The sequence below is a fragment of the Hibiscus syriacus genome, unplaced genomic scaffold (genome assembly GCF_006381635.1).
Source record: "Hibiscus syriacus cultivar Baekdansim isolate YM2019G1 unplaced genomic scaffold, ASM638163v2 tig00000340_pilon, whole genome shotgun sequence".
Classification (NCBI taxonomy): domain Eukaryota; kingdom Viridiplantae; phylum Streptophyta; class Magnoliopsida; order Malvales; family Malvaceae; genus Hibiscus; species Hibiscus syriacus.
The window spans coordinates 9,813,508-9,836,573 of NW_024061783.1; the positions used below are offsets into that span (position 1 = coordinate 9,813,508).

Genomic DNA, 23,066 nt, shown 5'->3' on the forward strand with positions numbered 1-23,066 from the left:
AATTTGCATCCTTCATAATCCGCATAAAAAAAGGCATGCAAGCTAAAGCTAGAGTCTCTAGGATACCAAAGTCCTAATCTAAGAGTGTCCTTAAGGTATCTAAAGATTCTCTTAACATCTAGTAAATGTGATTCCTTAGGGCATGATTGAAATCTAGCACATAAGAAAACACTAAACATAATGTCCGGTCTACTTGCAGTTAGATAAAGCAAAGAGCCAATCATTGACCTATATAATTTAACATCCACACATTTACCTCCTTCATCTATGTCAAGCTTTGTTGATGAACTCATTGGAGTGTCATGAGGTTTCCCATTTTCCAGTCCAAACTTCTTGAGCATATCTTTGACGTACTTAGCTTGCTTGATGAAGATGCCATCTTTTCTTTGCTTGATTTGGAGTCCCAAGAAAAACGAGGCTCCCCCATAATGCTCATCTCGAATTCATTTTGCATTAGATTAGAAAATTATTGGCAAAGAACATCATTAGTAGAACAAAATATTATATCATCAACATAAATTTGAACTACTAATAAATCTTTACCTTTATGCTTTAAAAACAATATAGTGTCAACCTTCCATTTGGAAAAACCTTTTTCAATTAAAAAATTTGACAATCTTTCATACCAAGCTATAGGGGTTTGTTTTAAACCATAAAGTGCATTTGTCAATTTAAGAACATGATTTGGAAATTTTAAATCTTTAAAACTAGGAGGTTGTTCCACATACACTTCTTTTATAAAACCATTTAAAATGCACTTTTAACATCCATTTGATATAATTTAAATTCATGAAAACATGCAAATGCTAATAACATTCTAATTGCTTCCATCCTAGCTACGGGAGCGTATGTTTCATCATAGTCTATGCCCTCTTCTTGAGTATACCCTTGAGCAACAAGTCTAGCCTTGTTTTTCACTATATTACCACTTTCATCAACTTATTCCTAAATACCCATCTAGTACCTACAGTGAATTTATTACTAGGCCTTTCAACTAATGTCCATACTTTACTTCTCTCAAATTGATTTAACTCTTCTTACATAGCCATAATCCAATGTTCATCATTTAATGCTTCTTTAATATTCTTAAGCTCTATGCATGAGATAAATGCAACATAATTACAAATATTTCTAAGAGAAGATCGAGTTGTTACCCCTTTGGATGGACCACCTATAATCTCACCATCCTTGACATAGTTGTATTTCCTTGGGTAAGATACTTCCCTTTCTTTAATGGTTGGATTCTCGAGAGGATCTTGAGTTTCCTCATCTTTTGTTTCTTCCTTTGATGATGGTTCTCCAACGTCATGTCCAACGTCATTTATATTTATAATGCCTACATCATCATTCACACAAGAACCCTTCCTTGGAAGGGGATTATCATCGAAAACAACATGTATAAACTCTTCTAAAACTAAAGTTCTTTTATTAAATACTCGATAAGCTTTAGAATTTAAGGAATAACCCAGAAAAATTCATTCATCACTTTTAGCATCAAATTTGCCAAGTTTTTCTTTACCGTTGTTTAAAACAAAACATTTACATCCAAATGGATGAAAATAGCTAATGTTAGGCTTTTTATTTTTGAAAATTTTATATGGAGTTTTCTTTAAAATCGGTCTAATCATTACTCGATCTACAACATAACAAGCGGTATTTGTGGCTTCCGCCCAAAAATATTTTGGCAAATTGTTTTCACAAAGCATGGTTCTAGCCATATCTTCTAAAGTTCAATTTTTCCTCTCAACAACTCTATTTTGTTGAGGGGTTCTAGGTGCTGAAAAATTATGGCTAATACCATTAGAATTACAAAACTCAGTAAATCCAAGATTTTCAAATTCAGTGTCATGATCACTCTTAACACTAGTTATAGAGTAGAATTTTTCATTTTGGATTATTTTTGAAAATGTGATGAAATGTTCTAATGCTTCATCTTTAGTACTTAAAAATATAACCCAAGTATATCTAGAATAGTCATCTACCAAGACAAATGCATATTGTTTTCCACCCAAGCTAGTAGTTCTAGTTGTCCCAAAAAGATCTATATGGATCAATTATAATATTCTACTAGTTGATACATCATAAATGGATTTAAAAGAAACTCGTTTTTATTTTCCTTTAGCGCAAGCATCACATATTTTATCATTATCAAATTTTAGTTTAGGCAACCCTCGACCTAAATCTCCTTGAATTAGTCGTTGCAAAACACTCATACTAGCATGTCCTAGTCTCCTATGCCATAACCAACTATCATGCTCATCCTTAGCAACTAGGCATAAATTAATCATATCAATAGTCTAAATGCACCATGTATATGTTTCCTATTCTATGACCAATAAGCACAATCCGATTAGATGCAATGTCAATGACTTTACAACCATTAATATCAAACATGACATTGAATCCCTTATCACAAAATTGACTAATACTCAATAGATTATGCTTTAATCCATTCATATATAAAACATTATTAATTTGTATGAAAGAGGTATTATCTATAGTACCTATACCTTCAATGTGACCTTTTGAATCATCACCAAAAGTCACTTCTCCTCTAGTTTTGGCGTTGAGCTCTATGAACCGGCTTTTGTCTCCGGTCATGTATCTTGAGCATCCAATATCAAGGTACCATGAGTTTGAATTTGTTTCCCGTGCCTTATAGCTATGCTTCTTTTCCTACAAACATAGATTAATTTTTTATTTTTGGTACCCAAATTCTTTTGGGTCCATATTCATTAGTTTCCAATATCATAGCCCCCTTAGGTATCTACTTGTGTAGGATATCCTTATCATTAGTAGTAATGAGTCCTTTAGGAACCCATATATTTCTAACGATTTTTCCATTAGAGGTTCTTCAGGGACCTCTATGATTGTAGTTTTTAAAACTTTTTCTAACAAAGTTGGTTTTTGAATTTTCCTCTTTTTCAAAACGTTTTGCTCCAACTTTATTAAAAGAAGTTTTAAGATTATCAATTTCCTTTTGATGATCATCATTGACCTTTGAGAGTAAATTTTGCAAATCTAAATTTTTCTTTTCAAACTCATTTAGTTTGATTTGCAAATCACTAATTTTACTTTCAAAATCATTATTGGTTTTGGATATGAGCTTTTTTTTCATTTTTCAATTTTGAAACATCATTTTTATATTTTAAAAACAATTTCTCATAATCCGAAGCTAACCCATTATAGTCCTCTAATAACTCATCATAAGATAAATCATCTAATTCAAATGAGTTAGAGGTTACCTTAGAATCTTCCCCGAATGCCATCAAGCACAGCTTTGCTACTTCTTGTTCCTCTTCATCGGAACCTTCTTCACCGCTCCATGTAGCCACATGAGCCTTGTGCTTATTCTTTGATTGACCCTTTCTCTTCAATTGTGGGCAATCAGTTTGACATGCCCCGGCTTTTTGCATTCATAGCAAATGATAGGGTCCTTCTCTTTTGGTTCATTTTTGAGGCCTTCATTTCGTTTGAATTTTCTTCCTCGGTAAGGTCTCATCATTTTTCTGAACCGTTTGGCAAATAATGCCATTTCCTCGTCATCTTCATCTTCATCTTCATCCGAATCACTCTCATCTTTTGTGGATTTGAGAGCAACTCCAATATTTTTCTTCTTCTCCTTCTCTTTTGGTGTCTCGTCAATCTTATCAAGGTCCACCTCATCTTCAAGAATCATTTCATGAGTGAGGAGGGAACCGATTAGCTCTTCAAGAGTTAAGGACTTTAGGTTCTTAGCCTCGATGATTGTCGTATTCTTGGATTACCACGATTTTGGAAGTGAGTAAACTAACTTCCTCACAAGCTTTTCTTTTGGAATGATCTCTCCATATGATTTGAGACCATTGACAATCGTTGAGAATCTATCCGTCATAGCTTTGATATCTTCATTTGGTTTCATCCTGAAATTTTCATAGCTATGTGTTAGAAGACTAATTTTAGATTCTTTTACCTCGTCAGTGTCTTCATGAGTGACTTGAAGTTTATCCCATATTTCTTTGGCGGTTGTACAAGATAAAACTCTTCCATATTCATCTGGTCCAAGAGCATAAAATATGATATGGATGGCTTTTGGAGTTGAGCTGGAACATTCTTGTCTCTCCTTTACTTCACAATCTTGGATGAGTGAGAGGCTTGATATATTCTTCTTCTACAACATTCCATGCTCCCATGTCACTTGCTTAAATGAAATACATCATCCTATTCTTCCAATAGGCATAGTTAGCTCTATTGAAGAAAGGAGGTTTGTTGACGGGAACCGAATCGAGACCGGAGTCGACATTTGAAGTAGAGGTCATTGATGACTTGATAATCGATGTAACTCTTCCCGAATCAACTCAAGAGGCGATTAAACCTTCAAATGAGTGAGGCTTTGATACCAATTTGTTGGAATTTTGGAAGCTCGAATCGACAACCGGAACGGTTTGCAAAGAGGGGTCGGAACAGTTTTGTGTTTAGGGAGTAAGGAGATTGAAAGATAGAGAATTGCACAACGATTTATAGTGGTTCGACTTTCGCAACCAAAGTCTACGTCCACTACCTTAGCTCCTCACCAAGGATTTTCCAACAAATTCACTAATTTGTTCTTTCTTTTGAGGATAAAGATTAACCTTACAAACTCCCTAGTTTTTCCGGGCTAAACTATAACCTTTCCCTAGCTTTTACACGGGCTAAGCTAGAACCTTTCCCCTTTACAAAAGGATAAAAGATGTAAACAAGAAAACCTCTCTAAGGTAGGTGTTTACAAGATTGAGCTCACAAGAACAAGATATTTACAAGAGAAAGATGAAATAAGAATGAAAAACTCTTCTCTTGTGTTTGATTGCTTGGATAGTTGTTCTCATTGCTTCTTCAAGTCCTCCTTAGCTTGTATTTATAGCTTGGAATGTGTTTGATGTTGTATATAGCCGTTGTGGATGTTTTGGAGCCGTTTGGGGATGATTTTTCTGCTCAAAAAGGTTGTCCCGTATAGGGGGTATCAGTACCCATTCATATGGTATCGGTACCCCTTCATAAAATTCAAATTTTATGACCGTTGCAGCCAGGGGTATGGATACTCGTGTGGGGTAGTGATACTGGGAGTATCAATACCATGGGGGGTATAGATACCATCCGAGAAATATGGAATTTTGAGCCTTCAGGGGGTATGGATACCCCTGCAGGGGGTATCGGTACCCTATAACATTTTTGCTCAAATTCAAATTTTAATGGACTTTGAATTATTTTGGAAACCTTCTAAAACTTTGAATAAATTCAATTAAGTCCAAAAACTTTTTGTAAATTCAATTTAAATCCAAAAACCATTTTGCCTTAAATTGTTATATCAAAACATAGTTCAACAATCTCCCCCTTTTTTGATATAACAAAACATTTGAAAAATTGTTTTTGGCAAAACTCCCCCTTAATGAAATGTTTAATGAAAAAGATATAAATTGTTACAAATTGTTGGAAAATGTATGAAAATGTTAAGCTCCCCCTTTTTATTAAGAAATTGAATTTTTTAAACCCCAAACTTCTCCCCCTTTTGTTATATAAAAAATAATTCAATCTTTAAAGTTCTAAAATAACATTGGAGAGTAAGAAGTAAATTTGACATTTAAAAATTTATTTGAAAAATCAAAATCTCCCCCTCAATAAATGCATTCCAAATAAAATTTAGCTTTAAGAACTTGATACTTAAACAACATTGAATTTCAACAAAGAATAACAAACATGTTAGTAGCACATGAAATTCAATATATCCAAGACTAAAATACTTTATGCAATACCAATTGTTGAATTTAAGATCATATGCATAAAGTTTTCCAAAAATGTTATGCATTTGAAAATTTTGATATCAATTGTTAGAGAGATATCTTTTGTATTTAAAAACACATGCATAAGCATTCAAATTTAGGTCAAAAATTTAAAATTTGTAAAATCAAAGTATTTGAAAAATTGATATCAATTGTTAGAGAGATATCATTTGCATTAAAACCAATTTGACCAAAATTTTTATGATGAACTGAAATTCTGAAAAATCATTTAAAACTTTAAAATATTCATCATAAAACATCTTTTCAACATACATGAGATTAAAACAATGCATAATCATTCAAAATCAAAACTCATGCATGCATAAATCCAAATGAGCAACCAAATAACCAAAATCAAAAGCATTAAGTTTAGAGGTTACCCATTCCTTTTTCATATATGGCTAGAGCATCTTGAATATCATCATCTTCATCACCATTTCTCCCACACACCTACAAGAGACATTCATTTCGATTTTGGTATCCAAATTGCTTTGGATCCTTGGACGTTAGTTTCAATGCCCCTTGTTTCCTTAGGAATCCATACTTGTCTAATTTTAAAATGTTTTCCTTTCTTTAAAGGACAAGTATGTTCCAAATGACCATAAAAATGACAATGTGAGCATTTTGCCATTTTTAAACATAATAGGTTATTTTTAGAAATTAATTCGTTTTCTTTTGTTAAGCCTTCAAGCTTAACTCCTAACTCAAAATTTTCTTTTTCTAAATCATTTATTTTGATTTTTGAAAGCTCTAAATTATTTTTCAAAATTTCATTTGATTTTCAAAATCAACTTTTGCTTTCAAAATCAAATTATCTTTAATTTTGAGTTTTGAAATTAATTTTGTATATTTGGAATTCATGGTCTCAAATCCCAAATACAACCTATTATAAGCATCTTGTAACTCATCAAAATTAAATGAATTAAATTCATTTGAGTTAGAAGATACCTCGAATTCTTCTTGAGTGGTCATGAGGCATAGGTTGACTACTTCATCTTCATCATTGGAATCATCTTCATCACTCCAAGATGCAACAAATGCCTTCTTCCCCTTTTTCTTTAGAATAGGACATTCATACTTGACATGCCCCTTTCTTTGACAATTGAAACATATCGAGGGACTCTTCTTCTTGGTTGATTCATGTTTCACTTCCTTGGAAATCATGAATCTCTTGAGTTCCTTCAAGAGCTTGACCATCTCTTCTTCTTGTTCATCATCTTCTTTATCCACCTCATCACTTGAATCTTGATAGCTTTCATTGGTGGATTTGAAGGCAATGCCTACCTCATTCTTCTTATTTTTTTTCTTCTCTTCCCTTTCTTCATCTTCCTTCACCATCATCTCATGAGTGAGAAGGGAACCAATTAGCTCATCGAGAGTGAGAGACTTTAAGTTTCTTGCTTCTATAATGGCCATCTTCTTCGATTGCCACTCATTTGGAATAGAGTAGATCATCTTCCTCACAAGCTTATCATTAGGGATTACTTCTCCATATCCCTTGAGACCGTTGACAATCATAGAAAATCTATCCGTCATAGCTTTTATGTCTTTATCGGGTTTCATCTTGAAGTTCTCGTAGCTATGGTTGAGAAGACTTTTCTTTTATTCCCTCACTTTGTCGGTTCCTTCATGAGTGACTTGAAGCTTATCCCAAATCTCTTTGGCACTAGAACAAGATGATATTCTTCCATATTCATTTGGGCCTAAAGCACATAATAGAATATGTATAGCCTTAGAGTTAAGCTGGAAATTTTTATGCTCTTCTCTACTCCAATCGTTGTACTTGCCGGGTGGAGAGGAGTAACCGTCCATGATTGTGTTCCAAGCTCCTAGATTGTAGGATTGAATAAAGTACATCATCTTATTCTTCCAATGTGCATAATTTGCTCCATTGAAGAAGGGTGGCTTATTGACCGGTTGTGAATCCATAATATGATATTCTTCAAGATAATAAGCACCGGAGGAAAAAGTCATTTCTTTGTCGGTTGCATCGGAAATTGATAGAGCTTCTTCGAGGATTGTCTCAAGGTGGTTAAACCTTCTTAACGAGTTAGGTTCTAATGCCAATTGTTGGGATTTTCGGAAGCTCGAATCGACAACCGGAACGGTTTGCAAAGAGGGGTTGGAACGGTTTTGTGTTTAGGGAGTAAGGAGATTGAAAGATAGAGAATTGCACAGCGATTTATAGTGGTTCGACTTTCTCAACCAAAGTCTACGTCCACTACCTTAGCTCCTCACCAAGGATTTTCCAACAAATTCACTAATTTGTTCTTTCTTTTGAGGATAAAGAGTAACCTTACAAACTCCCTAGTTTTTCCTGGCTAAACTAGAACCTTTCCCTAGCTTTTACATGGGCTAAGCTAGAACCTTTCCCCTTTACAAAAGGATAAAAGATATAAAACAAGAAAACCTTTCTAAGGTAGGTGTTTACAAGATTTAGCTCACAAGAACAAGATATTTACAAGAGAAAGATGAAATAAGAATGAAAAACTCTTCTCTTGTGTTTGATTGCTTGGATAGTTGTTCTCATTGCTTCTTCAAGTGTCCTTAGCTTGTATTTATAGCTTGGAATGTGTTTGATGTTGTATATAGTCGTTGGGGATTTTTTGGAGCCGTTTGGGGATGATTTTTCTACTCAAAAAGGTTGTCCCGTACAGGGGGTATCGGTACCCATTCATATGGTATCGGTACCCCTTCATAAAATTCAAATTTTATAATCGTTGCAGCCAGGGGGTATGGATACCCCTGGGGGGTATCGATACCGGGAGTATCGATACCATGGGGGTATAGATACCATCCGAGCAATCTGGAATTTTGAGCCTTCAGGGGGGTATGGATACCCCTGCAAGGGGTATCGGTACCCTAAAATATTTTTGCTCAAATTCGAATTTTAATGGACTTTGAATTATTTTGGAAATCTTCTAAAACTTTGAATAAATTCAATTAAGTCCAAAAACCTTTTGTAAATTCAATTCAAGTCCAAAAACCATTTTGCCTTAAATTGTTATATCAAAACATAGTTCAACACAATTGTTGAGTTAATCGATCGATGGAATTGGCCAAGAGGGGGGTGAATTGGCAATTAAAATTTTGGTGGAAGCTTTTGCAGAAAATTGAAAAGATTTGCACAGCAATTTAGAGTGGTTCGACTTTCTCAACCAAAGTCTACGTCCACTACCTTAGCTATCCACACTAAGGATTTTCCAACAAATTCACTAATTTGTTCTTTCTTTTGAGGCCAAAGAGATAACCTTACAACTCCTTCAAGAATATATTCCAATTCTTGAGAACACTCTTTCTCAAAGAGAATATTACAAATTTGCAAACCTACAAGGAAATCCTCATGAGGTAGATTGTTTGCACAATTCTAGAATAAAGAAAAGAACACTAAAAAATGAATACAATTGAGTACAAGTAGTGTTCTTGAAAGCAAAATGAATATTGAATGAAAAATAGGCTTGAAATGCTCAAACTTGAGGTTTGATGCTTTCTCTTTGATTCTCTCTTGATTCTTGTTTCTTGTGTTTTCTTGTTGTTGATCAATGGCTTCTAATCTTGTTTAAATACTCATTCAAATGATTCTGAACGTTGGGGATGATTAGTGGAGTCAATAGAGCCGTTTAAGTGTGAAAACAATTAATTAAATCAGTTGGGAGCGTCAGTGCATCGATGCATACCCAAGGTGCATCGGTGCATCAAGTGTAAAATTCAAATATTTTGACCGTTGGTGTAATACCCCAATTTAGGGGCTAAATTTTAGGAATTTTAAAGTGATGAACTTAATTTGGTATTTTGGAAGAACATTGAGGATTAAATTGTAAAATCGTAAAGTTGGTAGACTATTTTAAGAAGTGCAGGAAGTTCAGTGACTAAACTCATGGTTTACCCATTTTCTTTATAGGATGAATTATAACCCCCATATCCTGTGTGTTTTTTTGCAGAAATTTCTCAGTTTTTCCTCTCCAACAACCCTCTTTTCAACTCCGATCTACTCATCATCTGACCTTCAATCGACGAACCGAAACCACCATCGTGTTTGTTATCGACCGAGGAACAAAACCCCTCAAACCTTTCGTCGTGAATCGTCGTTGTTCGTCGTTAATTTCAATTGGAAGTATCGTCGGTAATTACTCAATTTTAGTTGGTTTTTCGTCGATTCACGACGATCCGGTCATCCGTTTACGACACCTCCCGCACCATCTTGTTCCTTGTGCCATTCTGAGTATGTCGTTGTTCTCCTTAAAATTGTAAACCGAGCTCTTCGCCGTTCAAAATTGTAAACCGAGCTTGGTAAGTACCTTAAAATCGCTTAAAATAACTTTTACGAATTTTTTCGGGAATTTTCCGACACCGTAGCACTGTTAACGCGCCACACGCGCCACTCCAAGAGTGGGCATCGTCTGTGATAATTTTCTAATTAATTTATGTTTGGGTGCTATTTGTGTAAAATTCGGGTGTTAGTTTAGCAAATATTTGTATAATGGGGCTAATTTGGTAATTAATTTCTGTTAGGATGATATTTGTGTAAAATGGTCGATTGTTGACCGTAGACCGTTGACCGGCGTTGACCATAGTTGACCAGAACTTTGACTGGCTTTGACCGGGCATTAAACGACCTTTGACTTTTACCGAGTATATATATACTGACATTTTTCGACGTTTCGAATCCGATTATGCAGTCCGTTTTTCGAAATTCAGACCCGAAGGCCTCGAAATTGCCAGTCAAACCCGTTGACTTTGATTTTGAACGAAAATTTCAAATTTTTGAAAAGTCATATTTTATATTTTCGACGTCCTGAATCCGAATCCGAAGTCCGTTTTGCCAAATTCAAACTCGGTAAGCTATTTTTCACTGATTTAACATCCGATTCGATCTGTTTTTCAGAATTAAGCTCTGTTTTTTTATGTAATTTCTGTTGATATGGATCTGAGGAAATATTGGAAGATGATTTCAAGATCGAGGGCGTTCGAATGGAATTTAATGGTCGATCAGTATGGCATGAAAATCGAGGTAATACTTTACTACCTCTTTATACTTTATGAAACATGTGAATATTGGTAAATGCATGAATAAGATAATGTTGGTCTCATTTGTGTAGTTAATGAATTTCTATACTCGATCCGAATACAGTAGAAATTTGGCAACTGATTATGGTTCAGATGATTAATATAAGAAATTGATGGATTGTTAGAATTATATTATGAGTTCTGTGATTAGTGATAAAGGAATTATCATGGATTTGTAGCTTATAATATATGTCATTAAAGGTTAAATGTTAAAGGTACTTGGATGAGAAATTATGAGAATACTTCGGTAGGGTAAAATTATAAAAATACCCTTATATTGTAAAAAGATAAGATTTGACCATGGAAGTGGGATAAGAGGTTTTTAAAAACATATTGATATGATGAAACTATTGATGTGCATAAGAAATACTAGTTTTGCTTAGAAAATTTGGATAATCGGTTTTTAACCCAAAGAGGGTTTGTGCAAGATACTAGAAGTATATTAAGGAATCATTTCAAGATAAGAGAATGTTCGGGAAAGCAATTAACCATAGGATCTCTAAATTATAATTATTTTCGTTAAGAGTTAATACCGAAATTATTTGGTTAATAAATTACGAAAATGCCCTTAAGAGGTAAAATAGTCCGAGTTGACCCTGAATAAAAAAGTACTTTGAGGATTCGTACTTAACTCGATCAAATACGGATTTGATTGTTATGATCCTGACTTAGTGCAGAAAAATTCCTGATATTCCGTTTATAAAATCTGAGAAGGCACTTGACCCGAAAATATACGAGTTATAAGTAAATACCTGAAGAATGATTTATCAATGGTGCTCTTTTGTCAGAATTATTTGAAAGGACTAAAGTAAATGATAAGATTAAATTAAATAATAAGACCGGATGGAAAAAAAAGATTAAAATACCGTAGATCTATAAAATGACCAAAATACCCCTATAATGGAAATGACTCAAGAACATCACCAAGCTTAGGAATGATTGGATATCTTCGAGCTCTGAAATGAATGGAATAAAATGGAGCACCAGAATTACCAAAATACCCTTATGGCCTAGACTAAGTAGATGTTTTAAATAAGGAATCCAAGTAAATATGGGTGTTGGACTACCCTTAAAAGTTATGGAACAACTTAAGTGAGCCGATCAACCTTAATGATATGTCAGTACCTGAACGACATAGATATTATTTGAACGCGTGTTCGTCTTCTCAAGTTTGGATCAATGATAATTTTGGAAATATTCAGCTCAGTAACTCTAGATCGCATTCAGTACTAAGAATTTTATATTTGTTCGACACATCAACCACGAAGACCGAACTGAACTGAAAGGAAGTACAATATGTATCCGAAATTCAGAAACATCTGAAATTACTCTGGAAAATTCTGAAGTAGTTGAAATAGACTCGAATGCTAAATGAACTAGGTAACCTCAAGGACTGAGGATTAGGTAATAAATTGGAATAAGCCTAAAAACTCGGATTACCTTACGTGATGTATCATCCCTATGGATTATGAACCATAAATCAAGTACGTCAGCATTTCCTGATATAGCTGAAACATGGAAATGAAATAAAGACCATTAGAATATATGTTCATCTCCTTAAGATCTGTTCAGTGATGACTCAGAAGGTGATCTATGGATAAGAATATTTGGTATTAAAGAGTAAATACCCTGGAAGGTTAATGAATTTGACAAGTTGACAAGTATTAGTTCTTGGAGCTATTCATCTGGAGTTGTTCGATAATCTGATCAATCGACATAGATTGTAAAGGTCCTGAATCTTCGTTATTCCTTATCAACTCAAATCACTCTGGTCATGTATGAAAACATAAGTAACTCATATGTAAAGGATTTTGAATACCCTTCTGATTACGTAGAGCTTCCGATAAATGTCCGAATAAGATGATCATGATAAGTATATTATGAATAACTGATGATTTTGTCAATTAACAAACTCTTCTAATAGTGATTCTAATTTTCGACATTCTATCGGTAAACTGAAGATTTTTGTTTCTCTACCCGATAAGATTATCTTGTATCTCTAAATAATATATGGAAACTCTAGTGTGTTCCCTACTTATATGAATATTTTATCTGATTTTTTATTTGAATTCTGTTTTGACATCTGATCTGAAATATGTTCTGATTCCTAACCTGGATTCTGTTCTGATATCTGATCTGAATTATGTTTTGATTTCTGATATCTCCGTTTATCGACAGAGAAATGTTTTATTTAGGGGTTTATTGTTGGAGGAAGATTATCTGCAGACTCCTTGGCTTTGTGCTCAGGGTCTAAATGGCATGTGCGGTTGGGTGTATGGTTCTGGGGAAGCTACACATTTATGATATGAACGGATGTGGGTATATATATATATGTTTTAAAAGATCTGTATCTTTTTACTGATTTTATGGGAACACACTAGAAAACCTATTCTGATCTCCTGAACCTAGACATCCGAAATATTTCCATCTGAAATGAATACTATTTGTTACTACCTGCGATATCAATGGACCTCAGCTCAACATAAAGATCTGTAAATATCTGAACCAATAAGGAAAAATGTGTTTATTTGTATCTACATGCTCTTCAGCATCATCTGGTAGTTCTGTATTACTGAGCTTTCCGAAGCTCACTCTATTACTCAACATTGCAGGTTAAAAGAATCGTACCAGTACATCTATCGATATCAATAAAGGAGTTCTTCCGGCGTTGCTTGCAGAGAATGGTACATGTGATTAGGGGGCATGTACTTATATTTTGTTTTATATACGAGTCTGAAAATCTGTTTTATTTCTGCATACTGATAAATCATTTTATAAGTAACATGTTTTAATACAAGTTTTAAATTTTTCGCCATTTTTACAATGGGTCGCTCCGGTGGCCCTAATGTGACACTCTAGACTGGATCGGGTTATCCGCATCGGTCTGAGGGGGTTAAAGTTGGACCCTTAGTGCATCGGTGCACTAAGAGTGCATCGATGCATAAAATGCATTCGATGTTTCAAAATAGCCTGAGTGTATCGATGCATGGTTGGTGCATCGATGCATCAAATGCATTCGATGTTTTCATAAAACTCTGAGTGTATCGATGCATAGTATGTGCATCGATGCATGAAATGCATTCGATGTTCAATTTATTCCATGGTGCATCGATGCATGGATTGGTGCATCACTCTGAAAAATTGATTTTAGGCTTGATTTTGGTTCAAAATACTTTGCGAAAATTGTTTCAAAAATATATTAAGTATAAAACACAATTTTACACATTTAGTAAGGTTTGAAATTGATCTTGAAGACTTGGAGTACTAATTTGATATTCGAGTAATTAAATCGAATATACTTGGAAAATCATTTGTAAAATCTTAAAATTCATTTATACTTAATTTGTTATATCGAAACATCAAAATGTTTTCAACACAATTCCATCACCAAATTCATCCAAATATAAATTAGTTTCAACCATAGTTTAACCTAATTTTTTTTCCAAACATATAATAATATAAATTGGCTTAACGATTTTGTTAAGAAGGGATGTGATTAGTGTGTGTGTATATATATGTAGTTTGGGATAAAATTAGAATGTTCAAAAGCTTTGGGAACCAATTTATAATGAAGGTCATAGTTTGGGGATGAAATTGAAATATTCAAAAGTTTGAGGACTAATTTAGGATCATAGTCATAGTTTAAGGATGAAATTGAATTATTTAAAATTATAGAGACCAATTTAAAATATAGATCATACTTTGAGGACATATATTGCAATTAACTCTTAAAATTAAGATGCAAATCTGCAAGATAAACGATTGCGTTGAACCATTTTCAAAATTCCCACTCTCTAAAACGGCAGCGTTTAATTTTATCTTCTATCCAGATCTAGTTAAACCCTTCAGAAAAAACCCCAGCCAAAACCAGCCATGCTCTGTGGTTTTCAACAATGGCTTTATCTGCAAGAACTCCTCAAACCCTTATCAACCCGGACCTCCGAAACCCTATCCGGACCAAAATACGAAACCCCAATTCCCCATGTTTCTCAAAAAAACGCAAACCCCTCCAAATCTCCTCAACGCAACCTCAGCAGCAGCTCTCATTCCTTGACAGTAATCCCCTGAACAACAAAAACCCGAATTCCCATCTCCAACTTCTTTGTATAAATTCGAAACTCCAAGAAGCTTTGAAGTACCTGGAGTCGATGCAAGAATTACAGATTCCATTAGATGAAGACGCGGCAATTGCTATGGTGAGACTTTGTGAGTGGAAACGAGCTTTCGAAGAAGGTTCTAAGGTTTACTTTTATATATCTAATTCGAGTAATTCGTTGAGTCTTAGGCTTGGTAATGCTTTGTTGGGTATGTTTGTAAGGTTTGGGAAACTGGGTGATGCTTGGTACGTGTTCGGTAAAATGCTAGAAAGAGATGTTTTTTCTTGGAATGTTTTGATTAGTGGGTATGCGAAAAAAGGGTTCTTCGATGAAGCTTTGTGCTTGTATCATAGGATGTTGTGGGTCGGTTTTAAGCCTGATGTTTATACTTTTCCCTGCGTTTTGAGAACTTGCGGTGCTGTTCCGAATTTGGAAAGAGGTAAAGAGGTTCATGTTCATGTTATTAGGTTCGGGTTTGAAGCAGATGTTGATGTGGTTAATGCTTTGATAACTATGTATGTAAAGTGTGGAGATTTACCAAGAGCGAGGTTATTGTTTGGTAAAATGGCTAGGAGAGATAGGATATCTTGGAATGCGATCATTTCGGGGTATTTTGAGAATGGGGAGTGCTTGGAAGGGATAAGGTTGTTTTTTAAGATGCGTGAGCATAGGTTTGATCCAGATTTGATGACTATGACGAGTGTGATCTCTGCATGTGAGAGCCTAGGTGATGAGAGATTAGGCAGAGAAATTCATGGATATGTGGTTGTAACAGGGATGTCAGCCGATGTTTGGGTTTGTAATTCTTTGATTCAAATGTACTCAAGTTTTGCATGTTGGGAAACAGCGGAGAAAGTTTTCAATAAGATGGAATGGAGGGATGTAGTTTCTTGGACAGCAATGATCTCGGGTTATGAGAACAACGAACTCCCTGATAAAGCTGTGGATACTTACAGAATGATGGGGGAGCAGGGATTCATGCCTGATGAAGTCACTTTAGCCAGTGTTCTTTCAGCTTGTGCTTGTTTAGGAAAGCTAGATATGGGAATAAAGCTTCATGAACTTGCTAAAAAGACAGGCCTCATATCTTATATTATAGTTGCTAACACCTTAATTGATATGTATTCCAAGTGTAAATGTATTGATAAGGCTCTAGAAGTGTTCCACAACATTCCTGACAAGGATGTCATTTCTTGGACTGCTATCATTTTGGGACTTCGGCTTAACAATCGGTGCTTTGAAGCATTGATTTTCTTTCGGCAAATGAAACTGAGTTTAAAACCAAATTCTGTGACATTGGTGTCTGTTCTATCTGCATGTGCTAGGATAGGTGGATTGATGTGTGGAAAAGAGATTCATGCATATGCATTGAGGACCGGCATGGCACTTGATGGTTTCCTACCCAATGCACTTCTGGACATGTATGTAAGGTGTGGAAGGATGGGACCTGCTTGGAACCAATTTAACTCGCAGAGAAAAGATGTTTCGGCATGGAATATTCTGCTGACAGGATATGCACAGCAGGGTCAAGGGAAACAGGCTGTGGAGTTCTTCAATAGAATGGTCAAATCTAATGTCAGTCCAGATGAGATTACATTTATTCCACTCCTATGTGCTTGTAGTAAATCGGAAATGGTAACGGAAGGTTTGAAGTATTTTAATAGCATGGAACTGAAATTTGGTGTCACCCCAAATTTGAAGCACTATGCGTGTGTGGTAGATTTGCTCGGCCGTGCTGGGCAGTTGGAGGAGGCTTATGAGTTTATTCAGGAAATGCCTATAAAGCCAGATCCAGCTATATGGGGAGCCTTGTTAAATGCATGTAGAATTCACCGCCATGTTGAGCTTGGTGAATTTGCAGCTCAACGTATTTTTGAAAGTGATGGAAATGTTGGGTATTATGTTTTGTTATGTAATCTGTATGCAAACAGTAGTAAATGGGATGAAGTTGCAAAAGTTCGAAAGATGATGAAAGATGATGGACTAATCATTGATCCTGGATGCAGTTGGGTGGAAATTAAGGGGAAAATCCATGCTTTCCTCAGCGGTGATGATTGTCATCCTCAAATAAATGAAATAAATGCACTTTTAGAAGGAATTTATGAGAAAATGAGGGTAGCTGGCATGGGTGGTCCAAAATGTGATTCCATGGGTGAAGTTGAACTTTCAAAAGCTGAGATTTTATGTGGGCATAGTGAGAGACTAGCTGTTGCATTTGGTCTCATTAATACTGTTCCTGGAACACCTATTTGGGTAACAAAGAATCTCTATATGTGCCAAAGGTGTCACAGTACCATTAAATCCATCTCCAAGATTGTACGAAGGGAGATTTCTATTAGGGATACTGAAGAATTCCACCATTTCAAGGACGGCATCTGTTCTTGTGGTGATGTGGAAATATTAGGGAAAGCTTGACAAATAAGTTTTCGAAAGAAATTGGGAAGTTATTAACTCCCGTGGAGAATGTAGAAATGTAAAAGGCAGCTTAAATGTTGCAATCTGAAAATTGTATTATCGGTCCACGCATCATGGATCACCCAGTTAATATTGAAACATGTATAACACAGAAAGACTCAGAAGCTTGGAAGAATGCTGTAGAATCATCTTGAATGTAGATGCTCCAATTGCATGAACAGCCAAAAAGCTTCTTTTCTGTTCGCTTGGGGATGTACTTTTGAACTAGGGAAACAGCATTAAGATTGTGGCCTGGTGCTCAGAGAAGCTCGGCAGACTCCATTTTCCTGAATTATAAACTTAAAGCATATGTGTGTCGATTCCGTTTTTCAAAGGTGGAGAAGCTCCTTTTGGTTCTACAGATTTCGATGCTGGACAGGTTTCTTGAGTTCCCTTCCTCTGCTTATGACAGCTCCTTGAACCGGAATAATAACACATATAGGCTTGTGATATAGTGAAATTGGTACTTGGATAAGCTCCGGTCCACCCCTTCTGGTTATTGATAGGGGAGGCACATGCCTTTGTTTTAGTTATGGTAAAGTGTTGTCTGCTACTCTGCTTTCCCCCGTAATGTTATATTTCTCCTGTAAAGTAAAATCAAATTTCACAGCAGTATCATATTGAAATACATCTGTTTTTGCTCTTGACTTTAGGCTTCCTTTTTTTTTAATGTTGTTAATATGATGTGCGTTAGCCAGGCCCATTCTAGATACTCCTGAGTGTTGGATTTGAGCATGCATACAAATATATTGAAGTTTTTATAGGATTTTTCATATGTTTGGAGGATCCTTGAGGACGAAGGTCACGTCTGGATACGTACCGGAAGGGAGTGTCTAAAAAATGAAGAGTCGCACGAACCAAGCGACCTGAGTGGTTAAAGGAATGGTTGTTATCCCTAGATATTCCGGGTTCGTTCATTGTCAAATGGTTAAGAGTCTTTAAAACAAATACTACCATTTGTAATCACACTAGATCGATCAAAAATATTTGAAGAGTCTAAACAATATAAGTTTTAGACCCTAAAGTTTTTCATTTGGTGAGTTTTTGAAGACCATATCCCATACTCGTGGAAATATACATTAGACTAATATGCCAATTCAGATTTAAAAACAAAAATACCCAAAATACTCTATTTATTATTCGATACCCCAAATCATATGTAACAGGGAAAAGACCACTGATAAAATATGCAGATTCTGACCCAACTTACTAGGATTTATAAGCAAAAACAACAAGCTGTTATAAATACAGATAAAGACGTATACCTTCACTTAATTATTCGACCTGAAAGAGATACTTCTAGCAATCCACCATAAAATAAAAAATAAATCACCTCAATGTTGAAAGAATGGAGATAAATATTAACAAACAAGTACTCAGAGGGGTGCCCCACAGGTATAAATCTTCATATTTTCACTGCCTTCTTTATTGTTTTGATGGATGATTTGATGAAGTTGTTTCCCATAGCATAATCTCGTTCATCATCACTGGTTACTATTGGCTTCTTTCTCATGCATTCCACTCCTTTCTTCATACCTCCCAAGATCAAAGATGGCGATGATGGGACTCTTCTAAACACCCTGGCACTCTCTGACCTCTTAAGAACTCTTTCCTTTCCCCTTGGTGTTTTTTTGCATTCTGCATCAACAGTCTCTTCTTTCCTCTTCTCATCATCAGCCTGCTCTTGAATTTGCATGGCCAGCTCTTTCTCCTTCAGTGGATACTTTTCATCTAGCTTTTTTATGATTTCATCAGTTCTAGTCACTTCCTCTGCATCTACTTTGTCCAATTCTTCTTGAGTGCTCTCTAACAGCATTTGAAGCCACCTATCAACATTCCCTTTCCCCCTCTGTCTCCTGCTCTCTTCATCTTCGTCTCCTTTGGTTCGTTCGACAACGGGGAATCGAATTTCTTGTCTCTCATCTTTTATTTCAAGCCTTCGAAACTTCTGCTCAATTGGTTTTTCATCTTCTAAAACAGCTACGACTTTATCACGCTCCTCACGCTTTAGTTTGAAGGCATTCTTTGCTGCAATTGCGAGTTCCTCTTCGATTTCTTCATTCTTTTGATCTTCGTTCGAAGATAAACCAGCTACAGATGCTTTTTGTTCTTCCTCAAGAAACACTCTCAGCTCCTTGTGTGAAGGTGTGCTGGGCCTGATTCCTGGTAGATAAAGAACGGTTTTGCTATCTTGATCTTCGAAGAAAGTATCATCCATTCTTGATCGCTTCCTTGCGTGTTCCAATTCCGGCCTTATCTGCTTCTCGATCTCATCTCTTTGTTTGAATTTCTTGTGGAGTTCCTTCTCTGCAGCATCACATATTGCCTTCTGCGCCTCGAGTCTTGCCATGAGAGCATTGGCTGCAGCCTGGTTCAGTCTCACCTGTTCCTTGTAAACAACACTCCTACAAGAATCAAAACAATAAATACTCTTGAAATCTATAAGTCTAGTAGAACATTGTCACATAACAGCATGTTTTGGGCAATCTTACTGGTGCATGGCATCCCGAATCATCTTCTCCAACATAGTCCGGTACGAAGATTGTGCCTCGGCCAGCCTCCGGCACTTTTCAGCCCTTCTCCGCCGCTTTATAAGTTCTGCTTCCAAGTCTTGAATAGCAAACTTTTCTTCGTCGTCCTTCTTCCTCATTTCACTTACTTCTGCATCCAACTTCTGGATTTCGGCTTGCATGTTGTTTGTTTCTTCCCTTTGTTTCAATGAATCTCTGGCCATGACAATAACCTGATACGGATTTGTAACAAAATCTGGGTTTTTATTTTCCTTCAAAATGCTACCTTTCATTTTCCTTGCAGCTGAAAAGTTTCAAATTAGTACGAGACAAATGATCGAAAAACTACTCGAATCCGACACTCACAGTGGAGTCTAAGTAACATATACTAACCAATAATAGGAGACTGTGGCCTAATCTGCCTGTTGTAATCCAATGATTTTAAAGCAGATGAAGAATCATACAGTTCCTTTCGAGTTACAATTACAGCAGCCGGAGCAAGCCCAAGTTGATCTTTTGGCTTCATAAAATGCTGAGGGAAAGAATGTGAATCCACAGTTTGTGAAGCATTTATTTCTTCATTTTCACCCTCAGCAAACAAGAATGAAAATGCCCTGTGCCTGCCATCATCATTCAATCATCAATTCTCCATTTATAGATTGCATCCAAAGTGTATAAAAGCTTCAGAAAGAGAGAAAAACCCGAACCTGAAATCGGAGTTTCGAGAAGCGAAAATGGATAAGAACTGGTTCACGGAAATCCCCAACTGAAAGTCCCACCAAGGAACTTGAAATTCCAGCTTGTTATGTTTTTTCTTGCACACTTGCCATTGTAAAATCCTTAGATTATTTGCAACAGTCAATCCACCCCCTAAAGATTTCAAACCCAGCACCGTGAATAAAGCTTAATGAGAAGTGACACGTAACCAAAAAAAAAAGAACCAATAGAGAAGTTAATGTACTTGAACAAGGAAACCAGTGATCAATGTCCCAGGAGAGGGGTGAAGCTGAATCAGCATGATAATACAGGACATTGCCAAATGGATCGACTCGGATTACTTCCGGATCAAAGCCGGCGTTCCTGAATTAAAAGGGAAGTGAAGGAAATCAGAAAAAAATTGCAATTATTACTTTAATTTAATTCAAGTTAATTACCCTAAATGACTGAGCTGCTTCCACAAGATATTGATGAAGATTTTTGGCTTAGCTGTTGGTCTTGCCTTTGGATCAATAACTGGGAACAATTCATCCAGTTCCTTTGATCTCAGATTCTGCAAAAAAAAAAAACAGTGATTAATCTCCATTGTCTTGATTTCTTCCTCCCCAAACCCATTTCCACCGATTTCTTTTTTAATTTAAAAAAACAATAAAATCGCCCAAATCCCAGGAAACCCATTTCTTCTCCATCTTTAAAGAACCCAAAAGAACTTAAAAAATACCTCATTTTGCTGCAAAACGTAAGGAATGAAGGTGAAAGGAGGGCCATGGTTGCAGGGAGCAAGACTAGGGTCCCGGCATAGTTTTGCATAGGCTCTTGGGTATCCTAGACCCTCATCGATCACCATTTCCTCATCAGCGAAGGCGTAATCAACGGCCATTTTCGTAAATTAGTGAGATTATTATCTGACGGTGGTGTTCTTGAGAAGGAAGATGAAAAAAGCAATTGGGAGAAAAATGTAGTGTTTTTGGTTTGGGAATTAAGAAATAAAAGGCAACGGTCGAAGTCTGTGCATTATTAAACAATCTAAAGATTTAAATAAAGGAGATTTGATAGCTTTAAATTAAGTGGTGCCACGGAAGAACAAATTCGGTGGGGGATGTATAACGGCTACATTACTCAGTATGGGCTGGGTTGGGCTGGGCTTTGCAAATTAAATACTTTTAACATTTTATGAATCCAAATATTATTCAAATTTAAAAATTAGGGTAAAGTACACAAATGGTCCCCCGATTATAAGATGTGACTTTGTCGAGTCCATCGACTATCAAAAGTTACAAAAAGATCCCCTAGCTATAGGGCATTGCTTTGTTGAGTCACTCGACTATTAAAAGTTACGAAATAGTCACACAACTATTCATATTTTCCAAACTCATCTTTTTCTATTAAAACATTGATGTTCATCTGTGTTGGACGTTTAACTTGTTGGCTGAAATATGATAAAATTTGATTCCATAACTATCTGAGTTGTATAGTCGTTTGATAATATGATATCATATTTTATCATAACTCAGTCAGCAGGTTAACGTCTAGCTCAAAATGTCTTCAATTTTTTAATGGAAAATGATAAATTTTGAACATATCAATAGTCAAGTGGTCATTTTGTAACTTTTAATACTCATAAGACTTAAAAAACAACACCCTATAATCGAGGAATCATTTTATAACTTTTAATAGTCGGGGAACTCAACAAAATAACACGCTATAATCAATGGATCATTTGGTGTATCTGTCCTATTATTTTTATCTCATGTTAGCTATGCACATAGTTTTAGGAAAAAAATTGACCACATGTCAAGTTGTATAAAAGGAGGGAAAATTACAAAATTATCCCAAAAAATGATTGATTAATTTAACTGATTTATTTTGATAGTTGTAAAAGAATGAAAAATATAAGGGTAAAAAAGGGAAATATGTGTGTTGTTATTTGTTAACTATTTTAATAGGACATTTTGAATGAGGTAATTTTAAAATCTAAAAGGGATAAATTTAATTAGACGGAGGAAATATTTTTTTTTGGAACTAATCTAGGGTGATTATAAGATAATATGTTCAAATCCTTTTTAACCATTAACAATATTTACAATATGTACACACCTACAAAATCAACTATTCGAACTTAAAATCTCAAAGAAGAACAACGTTTTTTTATCACTAAGCTACTTAATAGATTAAAAAATTAATAATATTTAAATTTTGTTATAATGTTTTTTCTTAAGAAGTATTTAAGGATCCTACATACAAATAGATCTATTTATATTCATGAAATAAATTTGGATAAATCCATACAATAATACTTATTTTAATTATTTTTCTCTTTTGTATCATATTAGAGTTAAATGCAACATACATCCTCAAACTATGAGTCTTATTTTAAATTGTCCCTAAATTTTTAAATATTTTAATTTCATCCCTAAATCATGTCT

At 35.3% G+C, this 23,066-nt stretch overlaps 2 protein-coding genes across 2 annotated transcripts; one reads left to right on the forward strand and one right to left on the reverse strand.

Moving 5' to 3' along the window:
* The first annotated feature begins 14,601 nt into the window (after positions 1-14,601).
* Positions 14,602-18,056, forward strand: LOC120204090 (pentatricopeptide repeat-containing protein At1g15510, chloroplastic-like). Its single transcript, XM_039204175.1, has one exon. The coding sequence runs from the start codon at positions 14,756-14,758 to the stop codon at positions 17,372-17,374; it is 2,619 nt and encodes an 872-aa protein (XP_039060106.1). The 5' UTR covers positions 14,602-14,755; the 3' UTR covers positions 17,375-18,056.
* Positions 18,057-18,709: 653 nt separating this feature from the next.
* Positions 18,710-21,644, reverse strand: LOC120204098. The gene is made up of 7 exons (XM_039204186.1): positions 21,362-21,644; positions 21,078-21,193; positions 20,885-21,003; positions 20,631-20,793; positions 20,317-20,543; positions 19,906-20,227; positions 18,710-19,818 (listed from the first exon to the last, which is right to left on the reverse strand). The coding sequence occupies exons 1-7, from the start codon at positions 21,518-21,520 to the stop codon at positions 18,819-18,821; spliced, it is 2,106 nt and encodes a 701-aa protein (XP_039060117.1). The 5' UTR covers positions 21,521-21,644; the 3' UTR covers positions 18,710-18,818.
* Positions 21,645-23,066: the final 1,422 nt, after the last annotated feature.